At 49.6% G+C, this 23,482-nt stretch overlaps 2 protein-coding genes across 2 annotated transcripts in view; one reads left to right on the forward strand and one right to left on the reverse strand.

The window, feature by feature from the left end:
• The window catches only part of SPTBN4 (spectrin beta, non-erythrocytic 4), a 70,504-nt gene extending 67,354 nt beyond the window's left edge, over positions 1–3,150 (reverse strand). The window contains exon 1 of the mRNA XM_060000831.1: positions 2,979–3,150. Within this exon, the coding sequence (XP_059856814.1) occupies positions 2,979–3,150 (172 nt within the window). The remainder of the gene's footprint in view (positions 1–2,978) is intronic.
• A 3,808-nt stretch (positions 3,151–6,958) lies between these two features.
• On the forward strand, positions 6,959–21,990 carry BLVRB (biliverdin reductase B). The gene is made up of 5 exons (XM_059999018.1): positions 6,959–7,166; positions 14,924–15,088; positions 15,225–15,314; positions 16,662–16,790; positions 21,744–21,990. The coding sequence occupies exons 1-5, from the start codon at positions 7,088–7,090 to the stop codon at positions 21,899–21,901; spliced, it is 621 nt and encodes a 206-aa protein (XP_059855001.1). The 5' UTR covers positions 6,959–7,087; the 3' UTR covers positions 21,902–21,990.
• The last annotated feature ends 1,492 nt before the right edge of the window (positions 21,991–23,482 follow it).

Consider the following 23,482-nt stretch of genomic DNA (forward strand, 5'->3'; position numbering starts at 1 on the left):
CAAACCATAACGGAACAGAAAACCATAGTTCTAATAATTAAGTAGACACAGGGAGTAGATGAGAATTTTTTTTTTCTTAGCTGGGGCCCTACATTTCTCTGGACTCTATGCTGTCTGAGGTGTCCAGGGCTGGTGCTGTCTGAATCAGCGGTTCTAACGGTTGAGGAGTCCTTGATCCTCACGTTACCACATCCCACCTCTGCTTAAAATCTCACCGTAGCTCCAGGTGCCCTCACACTCTATGGAATGGCCTACAAGGTCCCTCAAGATCTGGTGGCCACTGGCTCCTTACCTGCCATCATTTACTCACCACCTCGCTCCAGTCACTCTCAAGTTCTAGAGGTCTTGCCTATTCTGTTCCCTCTCTCTGGAATATTCTTCCACTCTCTTCCCCAGGGTTCACTCTTGTTTGTCCATTAGGGCTCAGCTCAGCCATCTCTTCCTCCAGAAAGCACTCTGATTCTCTAGACAGGATCAGGCCCCTCATCTGGTCTCCTACAGCCCTGAACTTCCACATCTGGCCTCTGCCTGTGCCTCCCCCATCTCGGTCCTGATCCCTGTGGGTCATCATTTTGGGCTGGATCTAAATTTCCCACTGGACTGGGAGCCCTGGAGGAGCAGGACCAGGGCTGCCTTAGTCACTACTATGTCTCTCATATTGTCTAGGACAGGCCAGGCGCAGAGCAGTCACTGATTAAATATTTTGTGGATGAAATAATAAATTCTAGAATTCTAAGTAGATACGTTCCCGAGTTTTTTAATTTATGAGTCTAAAAATACAATTTTGGGACTTCCCTGGTGGTCCAGTGGTTAAGACTCCACACTTCCAACACGTGGGCGAGGGGGTGCGCAGGTTTGATTGTTGGTTGGGGAACTAAGATCCCACGTGCCGTGCATCACAGACAAGAAAGGAATAAAAAATAAAATTTTTTTTAAAATACAATTTTAGGCTTCCCTGGTGGCACAGTGGTTAAGAATCTGCCTGCCAATGCAGGGGACACGGGTTTGAGCCCTGGTCCGGGAAGATCCCATATGCCGCAGAGCAACTAAGCCTGTGCACCACAACTACTGAGCCTGAGCTCTAGAGCCCACACGCCACAACTACTGAGCCCACGTGCTGCAACTACTGAAGCCCACGTGCCTAGAGCATGTGCTCCGCAACAAGAGAAGACACCACAATGAGAAGCTCGCACACCGCAACGAAGAATAGCCCCTGCTCGCCGCAGCTAGAGAAAGCCCGTGCGCAGCAACGAAGACCCAGTGCAGCCAAAAATAAATAAATAAATAAATTTATAGAAAAAAATATTTAAAGTTTCCACGAGTATATGTTTATATTCTTCTAGGTGTCTAAACCAGAGGAAGCTAGCAATCCATGGGCTGAATCTGGTTCAGACTTTATGCACTTAAAGTTGTTTTTTGTTTTTTTTGATTGGGAAATTGCAGATAAACATCAGAGCTAGCAGCTCTGGGCCTGCATTTCCCCATGGCTAGAGCAGGTGACTAGGGCGACCACAGTCCCCAGGCCACTCACTCGTGTATGTCACCTGCTTTCCCAGAGGCCCTTGAGTTTAACAACCTGCTCGACATCTTATAAGTTTCCAAGAATCCTAATATTGAAGATCCCATGATTGTCAAATGCTGAGTTACTAAAATTCTGAGCTTCTAAGGGAACTCATTCTGACTTTTGGATTTTAAGATTTCATGACTCTTGACAATATATATTTTATGTGTATAACACTCCATGTTTCTGAGATATTAACATTCCAAGGGTCATCGTGCTAAGGGTCTAATGTTTCAAAGGCTTATGATTTGGAGTTACATGTCTCTGAAGGGTCGTTGTTCATAAAACTTTAATATTGATGATTAAACACTTCTGAGGTTCGAAAGCCCCGTGAATACAAAGTCCCAAAGTTCAAGGGCCTACAGTTCCAAAGATCTAAGATCGTAAGACTCTATAACTATACAGTTCTCCGGTCTTTGCTTATATTGTCCTAAAACATCCAAGTATGGTGACCAACCATTCCAGTTGTCCCAGGACTGAGGGTTTCAGTGCAAAAAACATGAATGTGTGGTTATTCTTTCTTAAAGTGCTCAGGATAAACGTTTCTAATCTGAAATCGTATAGGTTTAGGATTATAAAGCCCTAAGGATCTATGTGCATTAGAGTTTTTAAGTTTCTGATGTTCTAAGACCCTAGGAGCCAACGATTAAAATGTCTTAAGATCTGTGATTATAAAGTTCTGTTTACACGAGTCTCCACTTCTAAAGGTCTTGGGTTCAAAGAATCTCTGGGTATGACATTCCAAGGTCCTAAGATGCGAGGTTTCAGCATTTCGGGATTCTAAAGAAGTACGCTTAGAAAGTCCCCCGTTTCTGGGATTGTATTGATACATTTCTAAGGTTCTATGGCTGCACTGCTCCATACAGCAGCCACAAGCCACATGTGACTATTGAAATTTAAATTAATTAAAACTAAATCAAATTAAAAATTCAGTCCCTCAAATAGCACTGGCCACATTTCAAGTGCTCACAGCCACAAGTATCAGTGGTTAGTATATTGGACATCACAGATACAGAACATTATCCCATCATCATGGAAAGTTCTATTGGACAGCACTGGTCTAAAAATTCAAGGTCCGGGCTTCCCTGGTGGTGCAGTGGTTGAGAGTCTGCCTGCCGATACAGGGAACACGGGTTCGTGCCCTGGTCCGGGAAGATCCCACATGCTGCGGAGCGGCTGGGCCCGTGAGCCATGGCCGCTGAGCCTGCGCGTCCGGAGCCTGTGCTCCGCAACGGGAGAGGCCACAACAGTGAGAGGCCCGCGTACCGCAAAGAAAAAAAAAAAAAAGATTCAAGGAAGGTCCAAATGTCTGTAACTCTCTTCCCATCCTCCAGGCCATCAAGGTACAAAGACACCACCCCAGCAGCTTCCTCCCTTCCTTCCCTCCCACCCTCGCACCCAGCCCTCCTCCAGGTACCTGCCAAGGCCTTGATCCGGGAGCACTCAAAGAGTGAGGCGGCTGCAGTGGAGGCGGCTGGCTGCTCCCGCTCCCAGCCCCGATCTGGACTCTCCCAGCGGGCTGCAGGGTTGTTATTGTTTGGGGCTGGCGGCCCCTCCATGTTATCCACTTCCCCTGGTACCTGCGCCATCAGGGAAGGTGAGGCCTGGGGATGAGGAGAGGAAGGTTAGGGCTAGAAACAGGGCCTGAGTTCAGAGGTGCCACTTCTAAGAGCAACTGGCTGTGAGCCCTGTTCCCTCTCACCTTCAATTTCTCTGTCTTTAGAAGGGACATGATAATAATGACAATAATGTTCACCCTGACCACATCATAGAGCTGTGGTCAAGCACCAAGTTTAGTGCAGGGTAGGGGCTCGGCAAATTGTCACTGTTGGGACTTCCCTGGCCGTCCAGTGGTTAAGACTCAGCACTTCCACTGCAGGGGTCACAGGTTCGATCTCTGGTTGAGGACCTAAGATCCTACATGACACAGAGATCCCGCATGCCATGCGGCAAAAAAAAAAAATTGTCACTCTTATTATTGTTAGAAAGATAACATTGTTATCAATAGAACTCTGTAAGGCAGTAATAACAATAATTCACATTTATTGAGCAGTTGCACTGTGCTCAGTACATTATATGCATTATCTTACTTAATTCCCACAAATTTAATTCTGTAAAGAAAGGTACCATTAAGCCTATTTTACAGAGGAGGAAGCTGAGGCACAGAGGGGGTAATTCACTTGCCCAAGGTCACACAGCTAGTGAGTAACCAGGATTCAAATGTAGTCACTGTGATCAAATAACTGCATTAATGCCCTCAGTTTTTCATCCTTATAGCCACACCCTTTGCCATATAACTCTTCAGTGTTCTCCCACTCTGGGGATGGGAGGAATGGAAGAGGGGGGCGGGGGGACATGCCCTACCCCTTGACTCTGGGTTTGGCCACATGACTTGCTTTGACCAACAGTATTAGGTAGAAGTGCTGGTGAGTTCTGAGCCCAGGACTCAGGAGACATTGCATGTTTTTGCTTGTGTTTGACTGTGGCCATGAGACTACTAGGCTAGTCCAGGTCCAAGGCCTTCATCACAGCCAAGGCCAGCTAGAGCTACCAACAGTCAACATCCCCCTACCCATCCCAACTGGTGAATAAGCTCGTATAAGCCCAGCCTAAGTCGCTGACCTCAGACTGACTCGAGGCTAAATAAATGCTTAGTGTTTTAAGACACTGAGTTTGGGGGTGGTTTCTTATGCAGCATTATTGTGGCAACAGCTAACTGACATACTGTCTGACGCCAGAGCTATGTTCTAGAACACTGCCAGATTGTAAATATGAAATTTAAGGGTGTGGGAGACATTAGATACATCTCCTCCACCCTCTGGAACCCCAGGCCTGATTCTAAGACTAAGAAAGGAGGGAGTTGGGAGGAGATCAGTGTCCGCATTCTCAATATATTCCGACAGTTGCCAACTCACCAGATTTTAGGAAGGCAGGGTCTAGGTCTTGGTCAGTGTAGTGGAGACTGTCCCTTTCAACAGACACTCAAAAATCCATTATTATTTTTCCCTTCTTCCACGGAAAGCTGTAAGTGGGCACCTGTGTGACCTTGGCTGAGTCACTTACCCTCTCTGGGGCTCAGTTTGTTCATCTGTAAAGTGGTAATGATAATGGTACCCATTTCCTAGGGGTGTTTGAAGATGACAGGATTAATAATGCAGGGAACATGGTATCTAGTACACAGCAAGCCCTCAATACATGGGCTTTGCTATTATTATTCATCCTCCAGTCACATATCTTAGCAAATAAAAGTGCCTGTGCTGGAGTCTGACAGAAATGAGTTCAAGTCCTGCTTTATTCTTGCTGTATCTTTAAACCCCATTACCTTTAACTTGGCTTCTCTGTGCCTCAGTTTCCCTCCTTGTGAAACGGTGAGCACAACTGTTTCCTCAATGGAGGATACTTGGAGATGGAGAGGCACTTAGCACTTCGTGATCTCTCAGGCAGTCTGGAGGTGGAACAGCCCTGGCCATTACGTGATTCAACGGGAGAAGGAAGGGAGAAGGCGGTGGCGGAGGTGGAAGGGGGTGTCCTGCAGACTCCAGGAAAGGTTGGCTGGGCGAGGCTGGGGATGGGACCTGAGATAGGATGCTTTAACCCTTCCAAGCCCGTGCCTCTCTCTCCCTGCAGTCTAGTCACCGTTCCCAAGGAGAGGGGCCTGGGAAGGACAAGGCTTGGATGAAAGACCCACGCATGGCGCGGAGGCTGGACTGGGTTGACGGATGGGAGCTGATTCTGCCCTCAACCCTCCGCCTCCCCCAGCCGGGGAGACCCTCGGGGCTCAGTCCATGTCCAAGGCGCGCGGGGGAGGGATGCTAGGGCAGGTGGGAAGATGCTGGAGGGAGGGGCTATCCATCCCCAAGCCGCTCACCTGGGCCCGCGGCCGCCGGTGCCGCTGTCCCCGCTGCTGACCGTGCCCGACCGCCCTCCCTGTCGGCGTCCACTGCCCGGCCTGGCCGTCTCTGCTCGGCCCCACCGGCCCAGCCGCTCGGTCAGATCCGCATGCGCCGCGGCCGCCGGCGCGCCTCCTCCCGCTCGCGCGGCCGCCGCGCTCGGCGCGCCCCCGGGACCCCCTCCCGCCCGCGGTGCCCCGCCAACCCCGGCCGCCTGCAGCGCCGGCCCACGCGCGGTCACACACCCGGCCACGGCGTGTGATACACAGCTGCAGGGGCCCGAGATAGCGTCACACACAGTCCACACTCTCACGGGGTCACACAGTCCCACACTGCCACACACACACGGGGTCACCTACAGCGTCACAGACATTATCCACATCCACACACACACTGCCACCCCCTCACATGGGGTCACACAGTGTCAAATATTCAAACCGTCTCACGCAGTCATAAGCTCACATGAGGTCCCGCCCTGGAACAGGGCCCGACAGCGTCACACACTGTAAAGCACTCAAATGCTGTCACCACCATTCACGCGGTCTCGTGCACAAGTACACATATGCCGCACACTGCTGCACACCTCCACGGGGTCACAAGGAGTGTCACACGGCTTCACTATCACACAGCGTCACACACTTTTACACACTCGAACTTGTTACACCCCTTACACACTCACATGGGGGTCATACACCCGGCACTGTCGCCCACTTACACATCACACAGTAACAGGTCACAAATAGCACCACAACAACAGTCAACACCCACAGCCACACTCAAATGATGGCACGTTGTCACACAACTTACATGACACACGCAGTGTCACACACTAACAGAGTCACACACTCCCACATAACACAACTCACACATGTCCCACACTCACACCATATCCCCCAGCGGCATGGATGCATACAGCATCACAGACTGACCCACTGTCACCCAGTGTCACTACGAGGTCTCAGAAGAACAGCATCAATGTCTTCCACACGTGGTGTCACACACAGTCTCATACTGTAATACGGTGTTTTACGCAGAGGACGGCACATGGTACCACCCACAATCATGCTCTCCTTTGGCGTTATTCACAGTCACACAGGGCCACACGGGCACATAGACACGCAGTTACAGTGTCACACCCACACACCCACACTGTCCTCCCTCACTTTTTCCCATTGTAGCCTAGAGGAGGCCTCGGGGCGTAGTGTGAGTCCCAGATCAGCCTAGTGGCCCTGAGAGAGGGGGGTCTGAGCGAGGAGAGAGATGTGGGTGTGGCCCGCGCTCGCCCCGCCCCGCTCTGGGAGTTTAGAGCTCGGAGGCGGGGCACTGGGTTCACCGTCGTAGACCTCCAGATACGGCCACGCCTCCCAGTCTAAGTGGTGGGCTGGAAGGCGGTGCTGGGCCGCAGGCGGAGGCGAGCCGACTCCCGCCCCGCCCACCCCGTTCTTAACCAGAGGAGTGGCCTTATGGCCCCGCCCCTCGGCCGGAGTCGAGGGCAGGAGGCTGGCTGAGGCGTGGCCCTCTGAGCGGCCCCGCCCCGTCTCTCCCGCTAGGGAAGGACGGAGAGGGCGGCCTAGCAGCCAGTCGGTTCCCGCGTGTCCTGCGACTCCGCGGCCCCGCAACCCCACGACCCCGCAGCATGGCCGTCAAGAAGATTGCCATCTTCGGCGCCACCGGAAGGACCGGGCTCACCACCCTGGCGCAGGCGGTGCAAGCAGGCATGAGCTGGGGCGGGCAGGGCGTGTCACGGGGTACACAGACAGAACTTTAGGAAGTGGAATCATGGGGTCGGGCCGAGGCTGGTTGGGGCCCTCAGTGCCCTTGATGTGTGAGGACCTAGGGGGGCAAAACAGGTGGCCACGGGGGCAGAAACGGGGGACGCTGTGAGGTCCAATTTTACGTGAGCCCAAGGAACAGGTATTGGCCCTAGGAGGCTGGGGGACTGTAGTGACAGGTTTAAATCCAATGCTCTGACGAAATGTAGTTGTTATTGTGGTGCTGGTGGTTGCACACCCAGCAAGGGCTTAACTAAGCCAGGCATTGGGCTGGCCTCCCAGCACTGTCCTCTCTTAGCACGTGTTAAATCCGCACAGCACTCATGTCGGGTGGGAACTAGTATCACCCCATTTGACAGGTGAGAAAACTGAGGCCCACTGAGTGATCTGCCCAATGTCACATAGCTGGAAAGTGGCAGTGCTGGAATTTGTACCCAGTGCTTGTTCTTTGTTTGTTCGTTTGTTTTTTATTGAGACCACCAATGGGTCTTTTACTCCCCCACCACATTTTATTTATTTATTTTTGGCTGCGTTGGGTCTTAGTTGCTGCGCGCGGGCTTTCTCTAGTTTCAGAGAGCGGGGCTACTCTTCATCATGGTGCGTGGGCTTCTCATTGCAGTGGCTTCTCTTCTTGTGGAGCACGGGCTCTAGGCGTGCTGGCTTCAATAGTTGCAGCACGTGGGCTCAATAGTTGTGGCTCGTGGGCTATAGAGTGCAGGCTCAGTAGTTGTGGCACATGGGCTTAGTTGCTCCGCCGCATGTGGGATCCTCCCGGACCAGGGCTCGAAACCGTGTCCCCTGCATTGGCAGGCGGATTCTTAACTACTGCGCCACCAGAGAAGTCCCACCAGTGCTTGCTCTTAACTGCCAAAAGACCACCGGCTCTTGGTGTGGGCACCAAGGCTTAAAGTTGAAAAGGCTGACGGGTGGGTTGCTGTGGGCACCTAATGGAAAGAAGATCACGGAGACAAGGGTGAAGACTTGGGCACACGGGTCCCGGGAAAGTCAATGAGCACTGAAAATTTGCAGTTGCCCCAGGAAAGGGGGCAGGAAAGGGGATCAGTATCATGCAGCAGTACCCTGCCCCCACCGTCCAGACTTCACCAACCCCCATCGGAGCCTGACATTTCCAGATATAGCGCCCCACCCTTGCTGGCCTTGGTGACTCTGAAGATATTGACTATCTGGTTGCCCCAAAAGGGTGGAGGCCACCAGGATCCCACTCTCAGCTGTCTCCTAGCCCAGCTGTCCCTTCAAGGGACTCTGCCTGAAAGTTCCCCATTCAGCCCACTGCTCTCCCCCTCCCTGGGAAGACCTAGTGAGGATCTTGGCTTGTAGGGACAGGAGGAACAAATTTGCTGGTAAACATTTCCAGGGGAGGAAGTAAGAGGGAGATGTTGAGAGTTGCTGAGTCACCCTGAGGAACTGGATTACCGTGTTACTACCTTTCTCTCAATCCTGGATTCTATGAAATTCTGCTCATCCACCCTGCTGGGCACAGCTGGGACTGCACCTGGGGGTGTGGAGCGTTGAGGCCTAGGGGAGTCCGCGGCTTCTCACTGTGGCTCTGACAGCTCTCTTCAGAGCCACAGTGAACCTGAGCCTCGCTGTCCCCATCAGAAAAAGGAAGGGGTTCAATGAGCTCGGCTTTTATTTATCTCAGTGATTCTGTAGGGCTGAGTCCTGACAGGCATAGACTCTGGTGCCTGTGTGTCTGCATTCCAAACCCCAGCTCTGCCACTTAACAGCTGTGTGGTCAAGTGCCTTGTCATCTGTGTACCTAGATATCTGTAAAGTGAGGATGAAACTAGTAGAACTCGACCTGGGGTTCTTGTGATGATTAAATGAGATATTACAATATATGGAAAATGCTTAGAACCGTGTCCAGCATATAGTTGGTGCTCAATAGGCACTCCTTGGCTGAGAGAACTCAGATTATAGCTGTGTGATCTTGGCCCAATTACCTAAAATTGCCTTAGTTTCCCCATCCTCAAAATGGGCATATAATACAACCTACTTTGTGGGGTTGTTGCAATCTGGGGCTTTTCAAACTGTGGGTCATAATGAGTTCTGAAATATATTTAATTGGTCACAACAGTGTCAGAATGTATCACATGTTAAATCTTGGTTTTATGAAACTTTCGTTTCAATTATATATGTATGGGTTTGTGTATACTGGGTTTGGAAGTGAAATCTATTTTGTATGGAGGGTTGAGATCAAAAAAGCTTAAAAGAGGCATGATCTGTACGACTGACTCTCACATCATTAGGAAAAAACTTTATACACGTATATAATTATACATGTTATGTGTATATTTTATATATACACAGAGAGAAAGATAAAGCAAATATGCGAATCTAGGTCTTGGAACTTTCCTATAGGTCTGAATTTATTTCAAAATTAAAAATTAATGGAAAAAGATAAAGTAAGGGATTTTTTAAACAAAAAAAAAGAAAGAAAAGAAAAAAAAAGAAATGTTTAGAAATAACCTACAAATGCTCTTGTTCTTTGTGAAGGGCAAAATTTGTGAATTCTAACACTATAGTTTGGTATGGTAGCCACTAGCCACATGTTGCTATTAAAATTTAAATGTGGGTTGTGTTAAAAATTTTTGGAAAAAAACATCATTCATCTGCAGAAAGAGCTTAGCACAGCACTTGGCACATAGGAGGCGCTCTTTCTCTCGCACGCGCGCTTGCTCTCTCTCTCTCTCTCTCTCTCTTTGTTTTTTGGCTGTGCCACACAGCCTGTGAGATCTTAGTTCCCCGACCAGGGATTGAAGATTGAACCTGGGCCCTCAGCAGTGAGACTGTGGAATCCTAACCACTGGACTGCCAGGGAATTCCCTAGGAGGCCCTCAATAAATGTCACTAATCACCAATAATGTACCATTAACAGGCACTCTTGTGCTGGGCCTGTGTCAGAGCTCTCACTGTCCGTGAGAACGTTTCTCCTCCAAAATACCCACAGTTTACTAGGGTCCGTTTTAACTAATACAGTGGTAATTAACCAGTGCCTGCGGTGGCATCATGAAAGCTCTCGTTGCTCCCCGATGTGTGTGAGGGCAGCACAGGTGTCATTCCCTTATGAAAGGTGATCACACAGGGTGGGGATGCTAGGGATTGTGACTTTCACTTTAGAGAGGAGACTGAGGACCAGTCAGGGAAGGTGTTTCCTGAGGTTCCTCAGCCAGTAAGTGGAGCTGGGACTTCCCCTGCGGTCCAGTGGTTAAGACTCTGCACTTCCACTGCAGGGGGCACAGGTTCGATCCCTGGTCAGGGAACTAAGATCCCACATGCCCGGCTGGGCCAAAAAAAAAAAAAAAGAGGTGGAGCCAGAGTTCGAACCCAGGTCCGTGAGACAGTATATCGTGTGCTTTTGTGTTGATATAAAAGTCAGGGAGATGGTGGTGAATATGTCACAGTCCCTGGACCCACAGGGCCCTTGCTTGATTCCAGGTCAGCATAAGTAGGGCCATGACAGAGGAAGCACAATTGGCTGGGGGTTCTGGGGAAAGAGGGTAAGGGTGCTCCAGGCAGAGGGGCACGTGCAAAAGCCAGGAGGCAGGAAACAGCATGATGCATTTGAGGAACTGAAAGAAGTTCAGTGTGCGAAAAGGGCCATGGCTCCAGCACAGTTGAGAGAGGAGAGGCCATATCCTGGGGGGCCTTGAAGTCTGTCCTAAGGAACATGACTATCTCAGGGCACCGGTTGGGGGGGGCGGGCGGTCAGGGGAGGGATCTGAGCCAAGGGCACTTTGATATAACAGTGGAAAGCTCTACCTGGCTACCACGTGAAATATGGGTTGGAGGGGTTGAGAGAGTCCAGGAGCCCAGGGAATACTAGACTAGGACGGGAAAAAAAATTGTGAGATGGTGAAAAGGTATAGTAACAACCAACACCCGTATAATGCTCTTTCCTGTGCCAGACACTCTTCTAATCTTTTCATTTGTTTTCGTTTTGCATTTTTTACATAGCAGCTTTTTTAAGATATCATTCACGTGCCATACAATTCACCCATTTAAAGTATACAGTTCAGTGGTTTTAGCATATTCACAGACTCGTGCAAACCTCACCACAATCAGTTTGAAACATTTTCATCACCACCAAAAGAAACCCTTAGAAGTCACTCCCCATTTTCCTGCTCAACCCCTTCCCCAGCCCTAGGCAACCACTCACCTGCTCCTTGTTTATATGGATTTGCCTGTTCTGAACGTTTCATATAAATGGAATCGTACACTATGTGGCTTTTTATGACTGGCTTCCTTCACTTAGCAAAAAAATTGTTTTTTCAGAGTTCATCCGTATCGTAGCATGTGTATCATTTCTTTTTATTGTTGAATACCATTACATTGTTTAGATATACCACATTTTATTTATCCATTCGGTTGATGGAAATTTGGGTGGTTTCCACTTTGGGGCTATGATGAGTAATGCCTCTATGCACATTCACGTATGAGTTTTGTGTGCACAGATGTTTTCATTTCTCTTTGGCATATACTTAGGAGTGGAATTGCTGGGTCACATGGTAACAATACGTTTAACCTTCCGAGGAACTGCCAGATTACCTTCCAAAGCAGGTGTATCATTCAACGTTCCCATCAGCAGTGTATGAGGGTTCCTGTTTCACCACATGCACATCAACATTTATTATGTCTTTTTGATGATGGCCATCCTGGTGGGTATGAAATGGGATCTTGCTGTGGTTTTGATTTGCATTTCCCTGATGGCTAATGATATTGAGTATCTTTTCATGTGTTTATTGGCCATTTGTATAACCTCTTTGGAGAAATGTCTATTCAGATCTTTTGCCCAGATTTTTTTTTTAATTAATTATTTATTTAGGCTGTGCCGGGTCTTAGTTGCAGCATGCAGGATCTTTGTTTATTTATTTATTTTTTTGGTTGCGGCACGCGGGATCTTTTAGTTGCAGCATGCGGACTTCTTAGTTGCAACATGCGAACTCTTAGTTGCGGCTTGCGGGATCTAGTTCCCAGATCAGGGATTGAACCCCGGCCCCCTGCATTGGGAGTGTGGAGTCTTACCCACTGGACCACCAGGGAAGTCCTTGCCCAGCTTTTAATGTTCATCTTTTATTATCAAGTTGTAGGTGTCCTTTATATATTCTAAATACAAGTCTCTTATCAGCTATATGACTTGCAAAATTTTTCTCCCATTTTGTGGGTTGTCTTTTCACTTTCTTGATAGTGTCCTTGGAAGCACAAAAATTTTTAATTTTGATGATGCTCAGTGTATCTATTTTTTCTTCTGCTGCGTGTGCTTTTGGTGTCATAGCTAGGAAACCATTGCCTAATCCAAAGACGCAAAGATTTATGCCTATGTTTACTTCTAAGTTTTTTTTTTATTAATTTATTTTATTCTATTTATTTTGGGCTGTGTTGGGTCTTCGTTGCTGTGCACGGGCTTTCTCTAGTTGCAGCGAGCAGGGGCTACTCTTCATTGAGGTGCACAGGCTTCTCATTGCAGTGGCTTCTCTTGTTGCAGAGCACAGGCTCTAGGCACGTGGGCTTCAGTAGTTGTGGCTCAAGGGCTCTTGAGCGCAGGCTCAGTAGTTGTGGCACATGGGCTTAGTTGCTCCTCAGCATGTGGGATCTTCCCGGACCAGGGCTCAAACCCGTGTCCTCTGCATTGGCAGGCGGATTCTTAACCACTGTACCACCCGGGAAGCCCTCTTCTAAGATTTTTATAGTTTTAGCACTTACATTTAGGTCTTTGATCATTTTGAGTTAATTTTTATATATGGTGTGAGGTAGGAATCCAACTTCATTCTTTTACATATGGATATCAAGTTGTCCCTACATCATTTGTTGAAAAGACTGTACTTGCCCCATTGAATCATCTTGGCACCCTTGTCAAAAATCAACCAACTACATTAAACTTTTAGAAATATTATTTAGGGAGTTCGCTGGTGGTCTAGTGGTTAGGACTTGGCGTTTTCACTGCTGTGGCCCTGGGTTCAATCCCTGGTCAGGGAACTAAGTTCCTGCAAGCTGCATGGCGTGGCCAAAAAAAAAAAAGAAATATTATTTAAACCCACAGTAACCCTATAAGGTAGAGACTATGATTAGTGTCATTTTAAAAATGAAGGCCCTAAGGCCCAGACAGGTTAAGTGAGTTGCCCAGTGTCACAGCTAGGTAGTGGTAGGGCCAGACAGAATTCAAACCCAGGATTGCTTGGAGGATTAAAGAAGCGAATAAATGTCAGGAATTTGGGACCTGGCATATAGTGAGTGCTCTCTAAATATTATGTATGATAATGACCATTATCACTGCCCCAGAGTGTACAAATTTCTAATCATTTGTTTTTTACATATATGATGATAGCTATCAAGAGAAATGTAACAGGGTCGTTCCCTGGCGGTCCAGTGGTTAGGACTCCGTGCTTTCATTGCCAAGGGCCCAGGTTCAATCCCTGGCCAGGGAACTAAGATCCCACAAACCCGTGTCCCCTGCATGGGCAGGCGGACTCTCAACCACTGCACCACGAGGGAAGCCCACCCCATCATTTTTTTTCATTTCTTGTACCAGCTGGAGGTACAAGATAAGATGTTCCAGGCTCATCTTGTCTTCTCCCTGGCGTGGCCCAGCAAGCAGCCATTTCTTCAACGAGCTCTGGCTCATTTTTCATGAGAATGCTATTTAGAGGCTGTCTTCATCAGCTCAGGCCACTACAACAAAATGCCATAGACCGGGTTGCTTAAACAACAGCCATTTCTCACAGTTCTAGAGAGCGGAGAGTTCAAGATCAAGGTACTAACAGGTTTGGTTTCTGATGAGGGCCCTCTTCCTGGCTTGCAGATGGCCGCCTTCTTGCTGTGTTCTCACATGGTAGAGAGAGAGCGAGCGAGCCTTGGTCTTCCTCTTCTTATAAGGACACTAATTCCATTATGGGGACCCTACCCTCATGACCTCATCTAATCTAATTACCTCCCAAAGGGTCCATCTCCAAATACCATCACATTGGGAGTTAGGGCTTCAGCATATGAATTCAGCATATGACACAAGCATTCAGTCCATAACAGAGACTACAACTACTAATTTTATTTTTTTTGCAATACACATAAACATTGATATATTTTGCCATTATTTAAAACAAAGGAAGAAATATGTTGGTTGTAATCTTTAAAAGGGAGGGTATGTGTCAGAAAGGGGACACTGAGTTACAGAATTATCCAAAATTCTTTTGGGAGGTGACATGCCAAAGTGATGTTCAGACTGTTTAGTAACCGCTAAGACAGGACCCAGCCCTTCAAAAGTAAGACCTAGGGAACCAAACCCAATGATGGACAACCTTTGGGCAGCTCATGTCCTTCTCTGTACCTCAGCTTGCTCCAGGACCATGGATGGGGGGCATAGACCAGTGTGATGCCAGGCATTAACCCTTTAGTCGCCGGAGGGTGGAGAAATCGCAGGAGTGGGGAGTGAAGGGAAGAAGAGACCCTTGGAGGCATCAGAGCAGGTTATTTATGAACCGACATCAAGGTATCACTTTATTTTAACAACCAGCTGGATATCAACTGTGGGTATGCCAGCGAAAATATTTGAAGACCATTGTCTCAGAACAGGGGACCTGCGGGATGGATTTGGGGGTTCATGGCACCCTCCAGGACCCAGCCCCTGGAGGCTGGGAGTGCCAGCCCACAAGCCGACTGACCTGCCTCTCTGCCCCTCTTTGCAGGCTATGAGGTGACAGTGCTGGTGCGGGACACCTCCAGGCTGCCCTCAGAGGGGCCCCAGCCGGCCCACGTGATAGTGGGTGACGTTCGGCAGGCGGCCGATGTGGACAAGACTGTGGCGGGGCAGGACGCCGTCATCGTGCTGCTGGGCACCGGCAATGACCTCAGTACTGGGCCCCCCCTCTGCCCACGGCCCACCCCTGCACCTCGGCCCCCAGCGCCACCCCCGCCCCCAGCCCCACCCCTGCCGCCACCGCCACCGCCACCGCCCACCAGTGACAGCCACTCTCTGTCTCCTCTAAGGTCCTACCACAGTGATGTCCAAGGGTGCCCAGAACATTGTGGCGGCCATGAAGGCCCACGGAGTGGACAAGGTCGTGGCCTGCACCTCGGGTGGGTGGCGGGGTCATAGGGGTGGGGCTGAAGAGTCGGGGATAGGTACTGGACGGGCAGCCCAGGGGCTCCTACAAGGCGGCATTAGAGCCACTCCAAGTTACTGTGTATTTATCGAGCACCACCTGAGTGCCTGAACCTTGCTGGATGAGGCCAGAGACACAATACAGCCCTGGGCCCTGGGCCTTGGTTCTTACAAGGAGGAGGGACGTGGCAACAGAGCCATCATCAAACAGTGACCAGTCAGGGCCAGGGTTGGGGGAAGCACAGGCAGAGAGGTCAAGGCCAGGATTCGGGGGGAGCACGGGCAGAGGGGTCAGGGCCGGAATTCGGGGGGAGCATGCGCAGAGGGGTCAGGGCCGGGATAGGGGAAGCCTAGAGGACTCTGGGGGCCCAGAGGGGTGCCTGACTCATCCTGAAAAAGGATCAGAAGGAGAGCATCATAGAGGAAATGACAGAGCTGTGTATACATAGGCCAGGTCTTTACCCTCACAGAGCTCCCAATTTATGAGGAGATGGTATTAAACAAATGGTTGCCCAGAATAATCTGAAAGGAAGGCTGCAGGGTGTGTAACAGGAGCAGTTAATGCTAACAGCATTTATTGAGCTCTTATTGTGTGCTCGGCACCATCTGAGTGCCTTACAGATGAATGCCACTTAATCTTCTCAAAACTCCTTTGAGTAGCACTTATATTCACAGTGGAACACAGTAGGTGCTCAGTGAATAGTAGCTGTTCTTATTGCTTCCTAGCTAAGGGAGTGGAGGCACAGAGAGGCCCATCACCTTACGCGAGATCACACAGCCTGTGGCTGGCAGAGCTGGGGTGTGGAACCGGACTGTCTCCATGGTCCACACTCCTCACCTTTGTTCCATCACACATTGTCTCCCAGGGAAGGGAAGTGACATGAGGGAGCAGTGGGAGGATAAGGGGACTCCAGGCAGAGGAATGAGCATTTACAAAGGCTGTGAGGTGGGAGGGAGTGTGGCTGCAGCAGAGCGAGTGAAGGGGAGAGTGCTGGGTGGTGAGGTCAAGTGGGGCCTCGTGGACCTGATGGGGCCTTTGCTTTTACCCTGCGTGAGATAGGGTCACAGATGAGTCTGACCCCTCTGGCTGTGCTGGGGGAACAGAATGTGGGGGGCAGGGGCAGGGAGACCCGGGAGGAGGCTGCTGCCATGGTCTAGGCAGGAGGTAACAGTGGACAGGAGCAGGCAGGGTGAGAAGCCTGGAGAAACTGGAGGGCAGTAGTGAGCCCCCGTAGGGGTTGGTCCTGGCAGGAGACCTGTGGGCTACGGGCCTGGCCAGGCTGTCCTCAAGCCTTGGCTGACCCTACCCTGTGTCCCCCCAGCCTTCCTCCTGTGGGACCCGTCCAAGGTGCCCCCAAGACTGCAGGATGTGACTGATGACCATATCCGGATGCACAAGATACTGCAGCAGTCGGGCCTGAAGTACGTGGCTGTGATGCCACCACACATAGGTGAGTGGGTGGGGACCCAGCTGCAGGGTTACCACCAGCCTGCCCCCTCCTGTCCTCTGTCGACATTCACTGGGCCTTCCCTGGGCAGTTGAAAATGGCAAACCTTCCTCCCACACCTTCTATGCTCCTTCCTGCTTGATTTGTATCTGCTTTCTAACATACTTTTCAATTATCTCTGTTGTACAAACTATCCAAAATTTTAAAACGTAAAACAAAACCCCTCATTTATGATGACTCTCTCAGTACTGGGAGCTGACTAGGCTCTGGGGACACTTCTTGCTGGCATCTCGCACGCCGTTGCTCAGTAGCTGGCAATAGAATTGTGTGGAAGGAAGCCACGACAGGGCTCGTGGTAGGTGCAGGCTGTCTGTCCCTGGAACACCTGCATGCTGCCTTGCCTAGCGTCAGATCTCTCAGGGCTGCTTCCGCTGTATTCTCTTTATTAGAAGCAAGTTATGGGACTTCCCCAGTGGTCCAGTGGTTAAGACTCCATGCTCCCAATGCAGGGGGCCCGGGTTCGATCCCTGGTCAGGGAACTAGATCCCACATGCATGCCGCAACTAAAAAGATCCCACATCCCGCAACTAAGACCTGGTGCAGCCAAATAAAATACAGAAATACAGAAATAAATGTTTAAAAAAAAGAAGCAAGTTATACTGGGGCTGCCCCACATTCAAGGGACAGGGACTTATGCTTCACATCGTCTCTTTCTTTCTTTCTTTTTTTAAACCCATTTATTTATTCATTTATTTGGACACACCATACAGCATGCAGGATCTTAGTTCCCTGATCAGGGATTGAACCCATGCCCCCTGCTGTGGAAACATGGAGTCCTAACCACTGGACCACCAGGGAAGTCCCTCGTTTCTTTCTTTATCTTACTTAGCGCATGTCTCCCACACTAGAATTTTGTTTGAAGCACAGATTTTGTCTTGTTTTGATTACAGCTGTGTTCCTAGTGCCTAGAACAGGGCTTGGCATGTAGTAGGTGCTCAGTAAATATTTGTCCCATAAGCTAATACCGGAGAAGATGCCTCACCTCCAGGTGGTGCTGTGGAGGGAACCACACCCTCTTTTCCCCTCCCAGGTCTGGAATACACATTGAGAGAGAGTCAGACCGAGGGAGAGATGCATTTACAAATGTCTCTTGCATAGGAAGTGTGTGCTTGGCCACGATTACAAGTACCAATGATGTAGTCTCTGCTCTCATGAGGCTTACATTTCTAGCGGAGGAGACAAACGAAATAGATGATCTGTATTACTGTTGGGTTGTGCTACGCTGAATGAAGAAACCATAAAGTTCAGTGAAGGAACTTCCCTGGTGGCTCAGTGGTTGAGAATCCACCTGCCAATGCATGGGACACGGGTTCGATCCCTGGTCTGGGAAGATCCCACATGCCGCGGACCAGCCGCGGAACAACTAAGCCCCTGCACCACAACTACTGAGCCCGCGCGCCACAACTGCTGAAGCCCGCATGCCTAGAGCCCATGCTCCGCAACAAGAGAAGCCACCGCGTTGAGAAGCCCACTCGCCACAACTAGAGAAAGCCCGTGCACAGCAACAAAGACCCAACACAGCCAAAACAAAACAAAACAAAACAAAAAAACTCGGTGAAGAGAGTAAGCCTCAGCTATAAGCAGAGGCTCGCTAAGGAGATGGCCCTTCCCCCAGATACTCACCTGATTCCCCCGCTCAGGGGACTACATTCAATGTCCTGGGCTAAACCATAATGGAAAAGAATATTAGAAAAGAATGTGTGTATATATATATATATATATATGTTTTAAAAAAAAAAAGACACCAGACCTGTTATGTTTCATGCTATGAAAAACATTAAAAAAAAAAAAGTGATTGTTCCAGGTTAAAGGTGACATGGCAACTGAACTGGATTCTGATTTTGAGGGGAGGGGGAGGTCGGAAGATATTTTTTGGCAGTTGGGGAAATCTGAATTTCTAAATTCATCATTCTAAATGGTGTCTCTTGCATAGGAAGTGTGTGTCTGGCCACGATTCCCCTCAGGGGGAATCAGGTGAGTGTCTGGGGGAAGGGAGGACATTCTGGGATGAGGGAACCGCAGTGTGGATGCCCCTCAGGGGGAATCAGGTGAGTGTCTGGGGGAAGGGAGGACATTCTGGAATGAGGGAACCGCAGTGTGGATGCCCCTCAGGGGGAATCAGGTGAGTGTCTGGGGGAAGGGAGGACATTCTGGGATGAGGGAACCGCAGTGCGGATGCCGGAGCCAGGCACTTGTATCTCCTTCACATTTGCCTGCCTGCTGATGAGCACTTCTGCTGTGCCCTCTGCCTTCTGCTTGGAGAAAGACGAGCCCTGCACGCCTTACAGAGGTTCAGGTAAGCTCAATGTTGAGGTTCAATTCAGGATTCTTGTTGAGACGAGAATCCTAAGCTCTGAATCAGTGGTGAAGCTGCATGGCGGAGAAGCCGGGCAAAGTCCCAGCCCCAGCACTTTGTAGACTTAAGGCCCGTGGCCTCTGAGCCTCAGTTTCCTCATCTGTAAACGGGGTTCATGATATTACTTCTTGACCTCCCAGGTTTGAAGTGAATATCCAGAGAGATCATGCCTAAAAATTATTTAACACAAAGTTGTTTTTTTTTAGTTCTTCTTTTTTTGAATATTTATTTTATTTATTTTCCTTATTTTTTTTTTTGGCTTCGTCGGGTCTTAGTTGCGGCACACGGGATCTTTGTTGAGGCACACGGGGTCTTTTTCATTCCGGCACGTGGTCTGCTCGGGCTACTCTCTAGTTGTGGCCTGCGGGTTTTTTCTCTTCTCTAGTTGTGGCGCGCAGGCTCCAGGGCGCGTGGGCTCTGTAGTTTGCAGCACGCAGGGTCTCTCGTTGAGGCGCGAGAACTCAGTAGTTGTGGCGCGTGGGCTTAGTTGTGCTGCGGCATGTGGGATCTTAGTTCCCCGACCAGGGATGGAACTCGTGTCCCCTGCGTTGGAAGGCGGATTCTTTACCACTGGACCACGAGGGAAGTCCCAGTCCTTTTTTTGTACGTGTATGAAAACTTTGAAACCTCCAGAAAAGTTAAAGAAATTAAAGGTTTGTGAATACCCATAAACCCTTCATCTAGGTTCACTTGTTAACATTTCGGCCTTTTTGCTTTCCCTGTCTATCTAACTATCTATCTATCTATGCATGCATCTAATGTGTATGTATGTGAATACATGTGTAATGTATATTTTTTAAATAAGTGTGTATTTTTATTTTTTTCTTTTTCTTTCTTTCTTTCTTTTTTTTTGTTTTGGCTGAACCATTTGAAAGTAGGTTGCAGACATCGGCACACTCTACTCCTAGAACCTCTTGATAGGCATCTTCCAAGAAGGAATATTTGGATACGAACCACAGTACTGTTATCGCACCAAGGGAATTGACATTCACCCTACCACATCATTTAGTATCCAGCCCATATTCAGACTTCCCCAACTGCCAAAAAATATCTTCCAACCTTCCCCTCCCCTCAAAATCAGGATCCGCTCCAGGATCGTGTGTTGTGTTTAGTCACTATGTCATATTTAACCTGGAACAATCCTCCATATCCTTTTTTTCTTTTTTTTAATGTTTTTCATAACATGAAACATAACAGGCCTGGTGTTTTTGTTCTTATTTTTTTTTAACATATATATACAGTCTTTATAATATTCTTTTCCATTATGGTTTATCCCAGGACATTGACTGTAGTTCCCTGTGCTATACAGTAGGACTTTGTTATCCCAGGTGTCTTTTAAAATAACCCACGTTCTGGATTTCTGTAGTTATTTTCTTACAGACTCAGATTAAAAATTTTTGGCAGGGTCTTCCTGGCGCGGCGCGGCTGGGCCCGTGAGCCATGGCCGCTGAACCTGCGTGTCCGGAGCCTGTGCTCCGCAACGGGAGAGGCCACAACAGTGAGAGGCCCGCGTACCGCGAAAAAAACAAAAAAAAACAAAATTTTGGCAGGATTGCCACATGGGTGAGGGTGTGTGTTTCTTTTTTTTTTTTTCAGTACGCGGGCCTCTCACTGTTGTGGCCTCTCCCGTTGCGGAGCACAGGCTCCGGACACGCAGGCTCAGCGGCCATGGCTCACGGGCCTAGCCGCGCCGCAGTATGTGGGATCTTCCCGGACCGGGGCACGAACCCGTGTCCCCTGCATCGGCAGGCGGACGCTCAACCACTGCGCCTCCAGGGAAGCCCTGTGTGTTTCTTATTGTACATGATTCCAGGTTGTCTCTGCGCTGGTATGCTGCATTTGATCCCTAAGTTAAGTTGGTCATAGTCAGAATACAGGCGCTAGATGCCCTGGTAACAGCCAGGTCATGGTGGGGGAGGGCGAGGGGGGCACAGAGCAAATGTAGCCTTTGCCACTGTGAAGTCACCCTCTGCAACCATGGGACATAACTTTCTCTCTCCAAGACTCAATTTGCCCACTTGTGAAATAGAATTAATAATAACTCCTAGCCCATTCTCTGCTTTATTTCTCACCATCTAACATATTATCTATTTTACTTTCTTATCTTATTATTTGCCTTTTCCTAGTGACTGTCTGAATGCTGAGGGCAGGGATTCATATCTGTTTTGTCCCTTTCAGTGTGCCCAGCACCTGACGTATAATAAGTCATCAATAAGAATTTGGCGAATGGGACTTCCCTGGTGGTTCAGTGGTTAAGACTCCGCGCTTCCACTGCAGGGGGCAAGGGTTTGATCCCTGGTCAGGGAAGTTCTGCATGCCGCACCAAAAAAAAAAAAACAACTCACTTAGCGAGTGAATGAAGTAAAGGGTACAGGTTAGTGCCCTGCACGTGGGAAGGGTTTCATACATTGTTGGCTGTTATACCATCTGGGCTGGGCACACTGTAGACACCCTGGGATGATCACTGAAGTGATCACATGTTGGTTGCAGGAGGGGAAAGGACATCTGATGTACCCAGTCCCTTTGTCTTTACCTTGCAGGAGACCAACCGCTGACTGGGGCCTACTCAGTGACCCTGGATGGACGAGGGCCCTCGAGGGTCATCTCCAAACACGACCTGGGCCACTTCATGCTGCGCTGCCTCACCACTGATGAGTACAACGGGCACAGCACCTACCCCTCCCATCAGTACGACTAGGGCTCTGGCCCCGTCCAGGAGGACAGCATCCCAGGAAATAGAGAACAAAGGAAGGGAGCAATAAATCTTGAGCCAAGAGCTTCAAGCTATTTTAGAGCACCCACCTCTGTGACTCTTCCTCTCTCTGGCTCTATCTGGGTGTCTCAGTGTCTCTGTCTGCCTCTGTGTGAGATTTTCAAGGTATTCATTCATTCATTTCCTCGCTTGGTCCTGTGCTGGGGACCCAGTGGTGGCTGTGAGGACCCAGTGGTGACCCTGCCTTCACAGATCTCACAGTCCAGTGGGGAAGACAGCCCTGCCTCTGTCAGTGACAACACAGAGTGGCCAGGACTCTGATAGAGGAAGTACAGAGGGCTGAGGGACCCAGCTTGAGGAGTGAACAGGGTTCTATGGAAGAGGGTATGTCCCACCTGAAACCTCGATTGGTGAGAATGAGCCAGGAGAAGGTTCTAAGGAATGATAGCAATCTGGGCAGAAGATACCACGTGAGCAAAGGCCAGGAGGCTGGAGAGCACATAGCCCCTTTGAAGAACTAAAATCTATCCCCTACGGTTAATAACACTTTGCTCAGAGGAGAGAAGCAATCAGCCCCCAGAGGCTGTTCGAAGGACGCTAAACTGTCCAGGGTCATTGTAGAAAGTTTAAGCTTTAGTCTAAGGTGTTATGCAAGGAGTGGAGCAAGGGAGAGGTGGGGAGGGGACAGTCAGGTTTGTGTTTTGTAAAGCTTCCCTTGGCTACTGTGTGAAGGTGGGTCAGAGGATGAAAGAGTGGAGGCTGGGAACCCAGGGGGTTCCCAGAGGCAGAGAAGGGAGAGTGGGCGGGAGGGAGCCTGAGTGGACAGTTCGTTGGGGAGGGGCAGGGAGGGAGGCATCCAGAAGGAAGCCTAGGGCTATATCCTGGAGATGGGGTTTTACGGGGGCCACCCTGAGAAGGAAACCCTGGAGGAGCAAGTCTGAGAGGGGGAAGGGGAAGAATTGCCCCCTCCTTATCATGTCCCTCTTTGGAATTTACCTTTGTTCCCTAGAAACACCTTTCCCAGGCCTGAGCAAGCCAGTGCTCTCTCCCCTCCATACCCCCCCCGCCCCCCCAAATCCATTCCAATCATGTACTGCTTCTGCAAACAGCTGGATGACTTGGTTAACACATTCCAACCGATGAGAACTGGTCTGAGGAGCCTTAAACCTTCCTTCCCAGGGGTGGCCTGGAGAAAACTGCCTCCTCTGCCCCTTGGTGACAACTTGTTGTGGAGGTGAGGCAATGCTGGTTCAGGCTTTCAGGGCACTAGCACTGTTTTATTTCTTCCCTCTTTATTTCTTTCTGTCACATTGTCTGGGCATTTAACAAACTTTCACTGAGTGCTTGCTTTGTGTCCAACCCTGTGCTAGGTGATGCTGTGGACCAAGCAGTGGGTGACTGAGATAACCTTGATCCATATCCTCAGGAGGCCCACAGTCCAGAGACAGCCCAGGGCCAAGATGGGGGAGGCAGGGGCAGAGGAGTCAAGGCCAAGAGAGAGGAAGCACAGGACACCATGGGAGTCAGAATGGGTCCTAACTCATCCTGGAGGCTCAGGGAGGGCTT

The sequence above is a fragment of the Delphinus delphis genome, chromosome 20 (genome assembly GCF_949987515.2).
Source record: "Delphinus delphis chromosome 20, mDelDel1.2, whole genome shotgun sequence".
Lineage (NCBI taxonomy): Eukaryota > Metazoa > Chordata > Mammalia > Artiodactyla > Delphinidae > Delphinus > Delphinus delphis.